The sequence below is a fragment of the Panthera tigris genome, chromosome A1 (assembly GCF_018350195.1).
Source record: "Panthera tigris isolate Pti1 chromosome A1, P.tigris_Pti1_mat1.1, whole genome shotgun sequence".
In the NCBI taxonomy this organism is placed as follows: Eukaryota; Metazoa; Chordata; class Mammalia; order Carnivora; family Felidae; genus Panthera; species Panthera tigris.
Genome location: NC_056660.1, coordinates 107,976,787 through 107,990,705, shown reverse-complemented (window position 1 = coordinate 107,990,705; position 13,919 = coordinate 107,976,787). Strand labels below are relative to the sequence as shown.

Sequence of the window (13,919 nt, the reverse complement as noted above, 5' to 3'; positions counted from 1 at the left end):
CCCAGCACTTTCAGTCACAGGTGCTCTTTGCTTCACTTGCTTTGCTCTTGCTATCTCTATCATGCATGTTCTATTTGTATTGGTTTGTTGCTCTGTATCTTTCCATGTCTGTCTCTTGTTCAGTGTTCTTCCTTCTCATTCCCTTGCCCCTTTCCGTGCCAATTGGTTCCATTCTCTCATCACAGAATGGCATTCCCATGTAGCTGTTATCACATTCTTCCCAAGCAGTAACCAGAGACAAAAGAATGCTCTGCCCTGTAGCTCCAGTTATAAAAATGAAGACAAGAGTTCTTTCTGCCTTAGCTTCCATAGTCAGGGGCAGAACATTGTTCTTCACTGGAATCTCTTGGTTAAATTAGAGAGGAACAGTAAGTCCCTAACAGAAGAAAGGGGCTCTTCTGAGCAGTCAAAACAGTAAATGTTTAGTATAGGTGATGACACTTAAATATTTGAATGAAGATGCCATACTCTTCACTCATACCTGTTGTATGCTTATTATTACGAAATTCCTGTATGTTCACCCCATTGTTTCTGTAACTGCTTCAGTATTCATGCTTTTTCATTTTTAATATGAATCAAGTGAGTATAATGTTTAGGAGTATTAAATAATCATTTCAGGATAATTTTATTTTCTGTAAAACATTATCATTGTTTTCTCTGAATGACATTTAAATTTAGTTTTTTTAGAAATCTGCTAGTTACTTCACAGATATCTGAGACATTATATTTACAAATATATTTCCAAAGTTGAGGTTGTAAATATAAGTGTACTTCAAACATTGGTTGGGATAATCTCAACTCATCTTTGCATACTGTTAGGTTCACCAAACGGGTATTGGGACATTGTAAGTATGTGTTCAGTACTTCACAGTTGGTCTATTTTAGCACTTTTCAGTTTTACACTTCTGTTCTTAATTTACATGGTTGCCTATTTACTGAACTCTGAATCTTTGTGGTAAAAGAATATCTTATTTACAACGCCCAGCATAGACGAATAGATACTCATGAAATGATTGTTAGTAAACTCCTTCCTGCACTTCCTGGTTTAGGAAATGTTTTACTTTTAAAAAATACACGTGTTGGTTAGAAAATAGTGATGAATGCATTTAGTGGTGTTTACATCTCCTGACCATTTTATACTTGCTGGCTCAGATTTGAGCCCTGGATGTTATACTATGTAACAATCAGCCCATATTTTTGAAGAGTGAAACCTTTTACAAATAAGTATCATTTTGTTTTTGATAGAACACAGTATTGTCTGGTTGTTTATATTGTTAGGAGGGGTAGTTTTGATTAATTCAGGCTGTGACAAAATTTTTAGAACATGAATAAGTGATCAAGATTTCTTTCTTTAGGCTACAGAAAGTGAGGTAGGAGATGTAGATTTAACACGTCTTCCAGAAGGACCTGTTGATTCTGAAGATGAGGAAGAGGAAGATGAAGAGATTGATCGAACAGATCCACTACAGGGGCGCGATCTTGTTCGAGAATGTCTTGAGAAAGAACCTGCAGACAAAACTGATGATGACATTGGTAAGAAATATATGTATTCACAATTAGAATTTTATATTTTAATTCATATGTAGTTAACCTCTTGTGGCGTAACAAATTACCTGGAGCTTAGTGGTTTAAAAGAACACACATTTATTTTCTCATAATTTTTGTGGGTCAGGAATTCAGGAGCAGCCTAGCTGAGTGGTTCTGGCTCAGTGTCTCATGAAGTTGTAGTCAGAATATCAGCAGGGTTGCAGTTCTCTGAGGCTTCACTGGGCTGAGCTAGAGGATATACTTCCAAGGTGGCTACTCGCATGGCTTTTAGTACAAGACCTCAGTTCCCTGTCAGGTGGGCCTCTCCATAGAGAGGTCCACAACATGGCATTTGGCTTCCCCCAAAGCAGGTAATCAAGAGGAAGAGTAAGGCAGATGCCACATTGTGATTTGGCCTCAGGAGTGTCACAGAAAGCAATCCTAATACAATATGGGAGGGGACTGCACAAGATTGTGAATAACAAGAGGTTTAGAGCTGTCTTTGAGTCTAGCCTCCCCAACTGCAGAGTTTGTTTGGAGTTTCCAGCAGGAGAGTACAGCTTTTGGTATACCCTTATACCCTTGACTAAAGAACAGTCAGTTATCCCCTATCTGGGAAGTTGATCCTTCCACTGAGCACACTGCTTGCAGAGGGATGCCCATGGAGCAGTCAGGGAGGAAGGGGACACCTGCCTAGCCAGCCAGATCATCTGAATCAACTCTGGTGAGTATTGGGGTGATAGATTTCACAGCCATGTAGCCCTCACCTTGTGGCTGCTCCAGTTGATAAAAGCTTGACCGCATTAAAGTAATTTCCTCCTTCATGTCCATGAGATATTTAAAATACAGTACATCAGTGTCTGATGTCTAGCTTGTTTTAAATTTCAAATGTTAGCAAAAGTCATGTTTTTACTTCTAGCTTGAAAAAAATGTTTATATGTAATTTGTAGATAAAAGTTTATGAATTTTCCCTTTTGTAATTTCTTACAGAACTAATTACTTTGCGAGATTAAATAATACTAAAAATGCTAATGTTACCTTTAAGAGCAAAGATTACTTAGTGTCATTATAGTGCAAACAGAGTGGTGCTGTGGATGGAAGCATGCTGGGCCCATCATCCAGAGGTCGATGGATTGAAACCATCCTCTCCTAGACTCACTTAGTGTGTCATTATATATTGTTATGATTCAACTAAGATTTTATCCTAGATTTCCCTTCTATAGCAGTCGTATTACTAATTCAAATCAGAAGATGCTGCTACTAAATAATCGTAAATCTTTCCTTGCCATTCTAATGACATTCTAATGACATAATGACATAGTTATTCTATGTCATTCTAATGACATAATGACATAGTTAATTAACTTGCAGTTTAGACTCATGTTATGAGCATTGTCTGGGCAGAAACTGAAAATGCATTTTTAATGATAAAGAATTGTATACTGTGCTATTTGCAAAGTTTTTTTAAAAATTGAAATATAATCAACTCCCAATTATCTGGGCAGATACCACTTTATAGTTATTTCTGTTTCATCACTTAGCTGACTGTGTGTTTGTTTCTCCCTTATATTTATGTTTATTACTCTCATATCTGTGCCAGAGAATGTTGGCTCATTAGCATTTGTTGGTTATAAAGAGAGTTATCTTGAAGTTGGTTTGACAGTTTGGAACTAGAATTCACATTTGTTATCCTTAATTACTTAATTGTTGACATTTATTAATAACATTTCTCTAATTCTGGCCTGATAAGAACTAGATCAAAGACTTTTTCACTGATGAGTTAGATTGAAGGACATCACTAACTTAACTACCATGGAGTGACATCTCAGGCTAGGAAAATTACTGCATTTGAATCTGTGGTTTTCTGTGAGGTTGTGAATCCTGGTTATCTTCCAATTTGCCTATATTTTTGTGTGAGTTTGAATATATCTATTAAACAAATCATTGATTTTTTTTTTTTTTAGCCAGCATTCATCTGTACCTTGGTTCCTATACATTGGCAGCATAAATTCTTAAGTTGATTAGAAAATTGAGTATTCACTTCTAGATTTTACTGAATTTGTAAAGTTTAGTCTTTGATGGTCTCTATACCAAAATTTCTGTTTTTTGTTTTTTTTTTTTAATAGAACAGTTACTGGAGTTTATGCACCAGCTCCCTGCTTTTGCAAACATGACCATGTCTGTAAGGAGAGAACTCTGCTCAGTAATGATTTTTGAAGTGGTAGAGCAGGCCGGAGCTGTTATTCTGGAAGATGGGCAAGAGGTAGGCTAGCAAATGTTACCTATTTTTTAGTGTGGGAGGTAATTTTTAGAATGATTTAATTTCCTTAGTCTTTTGTAAATCCTGAGTTTTGAAATGTATACAATTTTTTACATGAATATTGAGTTTGGCTTAGTTATGATTTGTGAAGATACAAGTTTTTACTTTTGATTTTGCTTTACTTTGTTTTAATTTTTACTTCCCAGCCATAGACTTACCTAGCATAGAATAGATGTTCAATAAAGAACATTTATTGAACCAAATTTGCTCTTCTCAAATTAAGTTGTAAGACATTAAGAAAAATTTTTAATCATTCTATTTGTATATCATTATTTAAAATATTTATTGAGTATTACTCTCTGTATCCATTTTCTATGTTATACTTCAAAAAAAAGGTGAGGAAAATGTATTGATACTTATGGCTCCTGGTGGGCTGCTATCAGGCGAGGCATTTATGTGGTAGCAGGTTATTGTTAAGAAATGCTTGGCTGGCAACTTTGGGTGGGTGGAGGAAGGATGCAGAGCACTTGAAAGGTATTACTGCTGCTAGGAATCACTTCACTGTTTTTCTTATCAAACTGATAAAAATTAATGCTGACATGTCAACTGATGAAAATTGTCATATCCTGCTAATAGGAATATAAACAATATTTCTGGAAAATCATTTAGAAATTTTTAACACGGGCCTTGAAGAATTAACAGGTTCTATCCTATTTCACTCATTATGAGTGTCTTTGCTCAGTACATAAGGTAAAACTCAGAGTTATGCCAAAAGATGTTCATTGCAGCATATTTCTAATAGTAAAAATTAGAAATGACTAAACTATAATTCGATAATAAGCAATGCTTAAATAATTGTTATACTCACACAGGGTCTAATATTATGTAGGTGGTATTCAGGTTATTGTAAAATTTGATAGAAGCTCTTTGAAGGCAGAGGCTATGTCTCTAGCTTCATTTACGTGCTTTCTCCCCATATTCTAAACATCTGGCTCATAGGATATGCTCAAGAAAAAAACTGTCATGAATATACAATTAAATTTTCCTAAAACACAAGACAGGTATTTCAACAGTATAAAGTAATATAAACATAGAAAAACTAAACTGTTAGCGACAACTTTGTAAACAGTGGAGTTTTGAAGAACTCTTCTTTTCCACAAATTTTTGTATTCTCTTAATTTTTCACAGTTTGTCAGCAAAACTTTGGTGTATGCCTAGTTTGTGTTGGGTACTGTTCTAGATACAGGAAATGTTGTGGTGGAAAAATCTGACACAGTCCCTGTCCTCAAGTAATTTATGTTATCCATAAATTCCATAGTGAGTGAATTTTATATTTGAAATAACCGAAACACACTTAAAAAAATATTTCTTATTGCTACTGATTCTCCTTTAGAACTAATAATCCAGATTTCCCATAAATCACACTTAAAAGTTTAGGCTGGTAAGAGCCTAACTGAAGGAGAAAAGTGTTCTTTGATGACTACATATTGAGTTGTCTTCTAGGAGCATTATATGTTGCTTTATAAATGAAGGCAGTATTTTCTTAACATTAGGAGAAATTTTGAATGTTTTGTCATCTCTGCCTTAAAAATCAGAATTTCTGAATTAATTACCAGCTACTTTTTTTTTTCTTTTGAGTGCTTGCTATGTGCCAGGCACTGTACTAAGCACTTGGTATGCATAAATTCATTTAATTAACAGAAAGGCCCTAATAGGTCTGTTGTTAAGCCCATTTTAGAAGTAGAGAAACTGGAATTCTGAGAGGTTAAATAACTTGCCCATAGTCACTCACCCAGTTAGTGGCATGGTCTGGATTTAGATTTCAAGGTTTGTGGTTTTAACCATTACATAATTTTTCTCTGAGTGTTTGGTCAATTATGAAAGTCCCCTGATGTCTTTTGGTGACTAAAAGAAGAAAGACTAAAATGAGCTTTTATTAGTTTGTGTAGATGGGCATAGACTGTTTTCTGACAGAGTATAAAGTAATATGTAGTCATATCTCTATTTTTCTTTTTTAAATTATATAAATTCAATATGTTGATTATTTTTCAAAGTTAACTGTAACTATATTTTTAAAAAGATTCTTAAAACCTGTCTTTTTCTTTGTAGCTTGACTCATGGTATGTTATTTTAAACGGCACTGTAGAAATCACTCATCCAGATGGAAAAGTTGAAAATCTCTTTATGGGAAATAGTTTTGGAATTACTCCCACTCTGGATAAGCAGTATATGCATGGAGTTGTTAGGACTAAAGTAGATGATTGTCAGGTAAGGTTATCTGTTGAGTCTTGTAACTCTTGTTTGTTGATTTAAAGTGGCTGAGCCTGTTTTTTCTTCCTCAAAATAAAATAGGTTGACTTGAGAATTGAGAGTTGTCAAAAGCTCACAGTTAATAAAGGAAACTAGATTTTGTGTGTGACTCAAATATTTGTGGATTTGAACAAAGCATAAATTTTTAGAAGAGAACATTCGAAATTTTGGTTTGTTAAATTTATATCTGACATTAGCCAGCTTATTCCTTTTTCTGTTCTTCTCTTTTTTTTTTTTTTTTTTTTTAAATAAAGGAAAGAAATAGGAACTTCTGAGTTGTTTGTTTCTAACTTACTACTGCTTCATGTTTTCTTTGCCTAGTGTCAGTTTTGAGAGTAGATGTTCACTTCTTCTTTGAGAGCACAATTCAGATGGATTTGACTTCTTTGGTCTCGTTGCATATGAATTATTTCACCTTGATTTTTATTAAGAGTTAAAGGGACTGAATAAAAAAGAACTGATGCCACTCGATTTCTTACCTTTGTGCTCTACCTTGGTGCATAGTGATATATTTATGTACTACAGTTTCATTAACTGTCCCCATGTTATTCTCGGACAGTTTGTCTGCATAGCCCAGCAGGATTATTGGAGAATTTTAAATCATGTGGAGAAAAACACCCATAAAGTTGAGGAAGAGGGAGAAATTGTTATGGTGCATGAACACCGTGAACTAGATCGGAGCGGAACCAGGAAAGGACACATTGTAATCAAGGTGGGTGTTATTATTTATTATATTAGTCGCTGACAGTAGCTTTCATTTTGCTTAAAAGGCTTTGAACCACTTTTTCAGTAGTGCAAGATAATTAACACTAGAATCTAATTTAAGCAAATGTGTTGGTTCTTTTGTTTCTCCATTGGTTTTTACACATTTTAATGAAGAATGGCATTGCCATTTAATATCAGTATGGATAGGATATTATTTTAGAATATACCAGTCATAGTTTTTCAAATTTATTTTATGATCAATTGATAAGGGGAGTTAATTTCACCAAAGACAGCAATAATTAGAAACAAAACAGAAAATGAAAGTAGTAGATGAAAATGCAGAGTGCTTACTGGTTATTTATGGCTTTAAAATAGACATTATCTTCTCTGACACTCATTTTTCTTATCTGAAAACAGGAAATGGTATGGCAGGGTTTTATTGGGGCTAAATGAGGTAAAAGCCTTAGTACATTGTAGAGTCTGAATGTTGATCCCCATATTGTTTTCTCTAGTTCCCTTTCTCCCCTACCCTTTGCCCATTTGCCCCTTGCCTCCCTTCCCCCCCATCCTCTTCACTACCCTGTCTCTTTTAAGACCTCCACATGTAAAATAGAGAAATTGTAGTTGAAAAAGGAAATAAAAACGTATTATTTTGCAACGTAGTCCTGGTTGCAAAATTAGTAAATGTGTTATTATTCATTACAAATGCTTGAGCTTATTATTTAATATTGTGAAGGACTGATGTCAGGTGCATTTTTCCCCAGGAGTCAGGCTATTCTAGAATGCGTTTTCATTTTCTAAACTGATAAATCTAAGCTTTCTATTGTAGAAAAGATGAACATATGGGTGGATTGCCATAGGCTATCTTTTTATGGGGGCTCATGTTTTTTAATTCTTTATTTTTAAATAATTACAAACTTAGAGAACAGTTGCAAAGACAGTATAGAGAGCTCCTTCCCTCAGATTCCCCACCTATTAGCATTTATTTCACTGCATTTTCTCCATTTTCACCAGTCTTTCTCTGAACCATTTGAGAGCAGTCTGCATATGTGATGCCTTGTCCCTCTGAATATTCTCTCGTATATTTCCTAAAAGCAAGAATACTCTCCTACATAAACACCATAGAACCTTCAAGTTGAGAAATGAAAATTAATAAAGTACAACCATTCAGCCTACAGACCCTGTTTAGATTTTCACCAACTATCCCAACAGTGGCTCTCTTTCCTTCCTCATCCAGGATCTTATCCCGGAACAAAGTTGCATTTAGTTGTCATGTCACTTCTTTCCACTCCAGGAACAGTCTTTCTCTGTTCATATTCTCAGCAGTTTTAAAGAATACAGACCTTTTATTCCTTAGGGTCACCCTCAGTGTGGATCTTTCCAGTGTTTCCTCATGCCCAGACTCAAGTCGTAATTTTCTGGCAGGAATCCCACAGAAATGATGTCTTCTCTGTGCACCATGTCAGGGAGCATGTAATGTCAACCTGTCCCACCATTGGTGAAGTTTACATTAATCACCTGGTCATATTGATGTCTGTCTGCGAAGTTTCCTAACTATAAAGTCACCACTGTGTTCTTTGTAATTGATAAGTGTTTAGATGGGAGATGTTCTGGAATAGTGTCAGTATGTCCTGCAAACCTCTATTTACCGGTCTTGCATTGACTCATGCCTAAAGTGGTGTTCTTTTGGGGCTCTGGGTGGTTCAGTCTGTTAAGCGTCCAACTTTGGGTCAGGTCATGATCTCAAAGCTTATGAGTTTGAGCCCAGCGTTGGGCTCTGTGCTCACAGCTCAGAGCCTGGAGCCTGCTTTGGATTCTGTGTCTTCCTCTGTCTCTCTCCCCCTTCCCAGCTCTTGCTCTGACTGTCTCTCAAAAATAAATAAATATTAAGCACATAAATAAACATGTTATAAAATTTTTTTTAATAAAATGGTGATCTGCTATTTCCTTTTTTTTCCTACATTTATTGTCATTTTTTCTGTCAGAATGAACCTTCTCCTCTTCCCCATTAATTCATTTCTACTGCTATGGATTTGTGTGTTGTACTGTTACCATCATTGTTGACCCATTGGTCAGGTTGTCCCAGATTTGGTGGGAACTTCATAAGGCTGACTCTGTATTTATTCTTTTGATATGTCCCCATTGGTTTTTAACAGCTTTTTTATTCTCTGCAAAACAAGATGCTCCAGTGTCATAATGTGCTTTTCCTTTTCCAGCTTTGGAATCAGCCATTTCTCTGGAGAGCTCTAGATCCTACTAGTCGAGAATAACATTTTTTAAAAGTTTATTTATTTTGAGAGAGGGAGTGCAAGCAGGGGAGCAGCAGAGGGAGAGAGAGAATCCCAAGCAGCAAGTTTCATGCTGTCAGTGTAGAGCCCGACACAGGGCTCGATCCCACGAACTGCGAGATCATGACATGAGCTGAGATCAAGAGTCAGATACTTAACTGATTGAGCCACCCAGGTGCCCCGAGATTAGCTTTTAAAAGCCACCATGTCTCGAGTGCCTGTCTGGCTCAGTCAGTTGAAGCATGTGGCTCTGGGTTGTGAGTTCGAGCCTGCATTGGGTGTAGAGATTACTTAAAAATCTTTTTTTTTTTTTTTTTTTTTTAAATCCAAGATACGGGCGCCTACTCTGTTCATTGCTACTTAGGTGTCATTGTTTCTAGAACCTCTGATCAGACAGAGCTAGGAAATATATGTATGTATTTACTATATTGCATTCACATCTGTAACATTGTATGTGTCTCTATCTATTTGTAACAATCATAAATTCATAACAGTAATCCCAGTTCTGATACCACAGTTTTGCTTATCCTTTCCCTTCTTATGTTTGTAAATACCTTCTCTGGTCAGTGGCTCTTGTACGTTTTTTGTATTTACTTATTTATCATAACGAGCCTCTGTCCTGCTGGTGTAACCATGGCAGTCATCTCCTTGGCCTGCCAACTCTGCTCACCATGTCTCCCAGAATCCCACCTTGTTGAATACTAGTGAGCACTTCGGTGATGTGACTTTGTATGCCTATGGGGGCTTACCTTTAAAAAACAGTTCTTGATATGCATCTTAGTCTCTGCAGGCATCCTGCCCCAGTGTTTAGCCAGTCAGAATAATGGCCTTTCTTTAACATGTTCGTCAGTTCCTCCAGATTTAAAGGCTTCAAATCGAGGGGTGCCTGGGTGGCTCAGTCGGTTAAGTGTCTGATTCTTGATTTTGGCTCAGGTCATGATCTCATGCTTCATGAGATCCAGCCCTGTGGCAGACTCTGCACTGACAGCATGGATCCAGCTTGGGATTCTCTCTCTGCCTGTCTCTTTCTCTGCCCCTTCCCCTCTTGAGTGCACACGCATGCGCTGTCTTTCAAAATAAAGAAATAAACTTTAAGAAAAAATAAAGACTTTAAGAGTGGCCTGCGAATGATAAACCCAACTTGGTACTCTTTGACTTAGAGTGTTGTGAAGGGTAGAAGAATAGGAATGACCTGTGGTTGCCTTGTCCCTTAAATAGGTTATATGAAGATGCTTAGTTTGACTTTGTTCTAGAGAAGTGATTTGCATACTTTTTTTTTTCAATAAACTCTTAGATAACATTGTTAGTATGAATGTATGTTTACCATACAGTTATTCTGACCGATGACATTGTTTGGATGAATGCAACAAATTGAAATTGGGGATTATGGACAATATTTTCTATATTTGGTTTAACATCTATTTTTATATTTGTTCTCTGTATACAGTTAGGAAAAGGCTGCAAAGGTAATAAATTTTAACATTGATTCAGAAGCTCAAAGCAGAGCAGCAGATGAATGTTTACATTCCTTTTTATAAACTTGGAGACAGGCAAGTGGTTAAAACTCTGAATTAATGTAAAAACTATATATAGAACTTGTGTTTCCTCTCAAGATGGTGAACTAGCATGGAGAAACCATTGAAGAAGAAACTTCTTTTCTAGGAAGTTAAAACAGTGAAACACATGGTCTTGAATTAGTGTATTGTTTCTATATCCTGGGCAGAAGAGATTTAAGGATAATTAAATTTGGAGGAAAGCTTTTTTTTTTTCTTTTTTTTTCTTACTTAATTCAAGTTTAACTTGTACTACTTCTCTCTGGTGCCTTAAGACAGTCATCTTCCCATTTCTACCAGTTGTAGAAAAATGACATTATTGTCATTTTTTTACCCCAGGCCACATCAGGGGTAAATCACTGAAATTCAAAAGCCCTCCTATGGTAAAATGCCAGGAAAAACAGCTATAACTGAGTAAATGCTTTTGGATATTTTCATTCCTCTGCCTTTTCTGTCTTCCAGCCTCTGGGTGCTGGTGGATTACAACCTATAAAGACTACCGTCTCCCAGTATTAAGTGTTTTAAGGGTAAAACTCTACTTTGAGAACTTGTGTAATAGAGTGACTACCAAGGGAAGTCACTCTACAAAGGGAACTCAGTAGAGTTCTTTGTTTCCTGAGCTATTGATTTATTTAATAATCTTTTGTATCCTTGGATTTTTAGGCAACACCTGAACGTCTCATCATGCATTTAATAGAAGAGCATTCCATCGTGGACCCAACTTATATAGAAGATTTCCTACTAACTTACAGAACATTTCTTCAAAGTCCTTTGGATGTTGGGATCAAACTGTTGGAATGGTTTAAAATTGACAGCTTAAGGGATAAGGTTGGTTTTATAAATATGAAAGTGATTTTAACCTTTAAATTCTATTTATAAAATCTTTTGCAATTGATAAATACTTATTTTGATAACAGGATTCACTTAATCTAAACAACATTTCTCTACTTAGTTTTGTGACAAAACAGCATGTTAAAAGTGGAAATGAGCCTTAAAAGTTAAAAATTGAAATAGGCTGTGATAAAGCTATAAACTCAAAAAACATGATAGCTGCATGAGTGTTTTGAACTCTATCAAAATGTTTGTTCATGAAGATCAATAAAACACTTAAAAGGTGATTAATAGTTAGACTATTCAGCAAGTAAATTATTTTCAAGTGACTTTAGATTGATTGTAAGCCCCAAATAGCAATATGTTGATTTGGGGGGTTTACACTTTTATCATTTTAAAATAATCTGTTTGTCCTTAATATATCCCTGCAGTGACTTATTTTAAATCTACCTTTGAGTATTTTTTTCTTTTCATTAAACATTGTTTGCTGTTGTAGATAATCTTAGCTTATTTCATGGAGTGTTTGTACATTTAATGGGAAGACTTGCAATACCTCAGCAAATTGGTAGGAAGTTAGTTATTTTAAGAAAAATAAAAGAAGGGCCATAATTGCTTGGTGTATCTTTCTGAGTTATATTTTAAATGAAACAATTAGATGTGGCTAGACTGTAGAGTTCTCTTGTTTAGGAAACTAAGGTGTTCAGAACTACAGGCTTGCCCCCCCATCCCCACCCCCCCAGTGCCCTTTGGAGTTATGTGTAGGTACTTCAGTTGCTGAAGAAATAAAGGCATGCTAAATAAAGAATGAGCAAAAATATAAATGAGGGACAACTAGATATTTACATGCAAAAGAATGAAATTGGACCTTTACCTTACATTATATACAGAATTAACTCAAAGTAGATTAGTGACCTAAATATGAGAGCTAACACTATAAAACTCTTAAGAGATTTAAAATCATTGACTGTATTAAACTTTTTTGTATCCTTATGTATTGTTTAAATCTTTTGCAGTGATCATGTGCTATTTTTACAAAAATAAAACCTTTTTTCATTTAAAACTTGAAAGAAAAATCATGACCTTGGATTTGGCAGTCATTTCTTAGATATGATATTCAGAGCATAAACAATAAAAAAAAACAGATTGAACTTCATCAAAATTAAAACAGTAAATTAAAAAGAAACACATGGAATGGGAGAATATATTTGCAAATCTTCTATCTGATAAGGGTCTAGTATCCAGAATGTGTAAAGTACCCTTATAGTCCAACAACAAAGATACAACACAACTTAGAAACAGACAAAGGGCTTTGGGGAGCCTGGGTGACTCAGTCGGTTAAGTGTCCGAGTTCCACTCAGGTCATGATCTCACGGTTCATAAGTTCGAGTCCCGCATCAGGCTCTGTGCTGACATCTCAGATCCTGAAACCTGCTTCAGATTCTGTGTCTCATTCTCTCTCTGCTCCTCCCCCTGCTTGTGCTGTGTCTCTCAAAAACAAATAAATGTTTTTAAAAAAAAAAAAAAAGAATCTTTCAAAAGAAAAAAGAAATAAAGGGCTTGAATAGAGATTTTTCCAAAGCAGATACTTAAATAGCTAGCAAACACATGAAAAAGATGTTTAAGGAGCACCTAGCTGGCTCAGATGGTGGAGCATGCAACTCTTGATCTTGGTTCAGGAGTTCCATCCCCACGTTAGGGGTAGAGATTAAATAAAAAACTAGAATCTTAAAAAAACGTTTAACATCATTCGTTATAAGGAAATGCAAATTAAAACCACAGACAGAGGGGCACCTGGGTGGCTCATTCTGTTAGGCGTCCGACTCACTTTCGGCTCAGGCCATGATCTCTCATTTCATGAGTTTGAGCCCTGTGTGTTGGGATCTGCGCTGACATTGCGGAGCCTTCTGGGGGTTCTGTGTTTCCTCTCTCTGCCCTCCTCCACGTGCGCGCTCTCTCTCTCTCTCTCTCTCTCTCTCTCCCAAAAATAAACGTAAAAAAAAAAAAAAAGCTTTAAAAAACCACAGTGAGATCCTGCTTCACACCCCCTAGGATGGCTTTTCAAAAAGGAAAGGAAATAACAAGCATTGCCAAGGATGTGACTGGAGAAAATGAAATTCTCAGACATTGTTGATAGTAATGTAAAATGTTATAGCTACTCTGGAAAACAGTTTGGCATTTCTTCAAAGAGTAAAACAGAATTAGCATATAACCTGGCATTTACTCTTAGTATTTTTTCAGAACTGAAAGTAGGTATGCAAACAAAAATTTATATACCGACATTCATAGCACTATTGACTATAGCCAAAAGGGGAAAACAACCCGAATGTCTATTAACTGATGGATGGATAAACAAAGTGTGGTATAGCCATAATGAAGTATTAATTCAGCCATAAAAAGGAATGTAGTACATGCCACAACATGGATCAATCTTGAAAACGTAATGCT

At 35.8% G+C, this 13,919-nt stretch overlaps 1 protein-coding gene across 7 annotated transcripts in view; it reads left to right on the top strand.

Annotated features, from left to right (window-relative positions):
* The window catches only part of RAPGEF6 (Rap guanine nucleotide exchange factor 6), a 183,782-nt gene that overhangs the window by 99,385 nt on the left and 70,478 nt on the right, over positions 1-13,919 (top strand). For all 7 annotated transcript variants that reach the window (XM_042983427.1, XM_007087786.3, XM_007087787.3 and 4 more), the window contains 5 exons: positions 1,356-1,533; positions 3,654-3,790; positions 5,897-6,055; positions 6,657-6,809; positions 11,307-11,471. In XM_042983427.1, the coding sequence (XP_042839361.1) occupies positions 1,356-1,533; positions 3,654-3,790; positions 5,897-6,055; positions 6,657-6,809; positions 11,307-11,471 (792 nt within the window). The remainder of the gene's footprint in view (positions 1-1,355; positions 1,534-3,653; positions 3,791-5,896; positions 6,056-6,656; positions 6,810-11,306; positions 11,472-13,919) is intronic.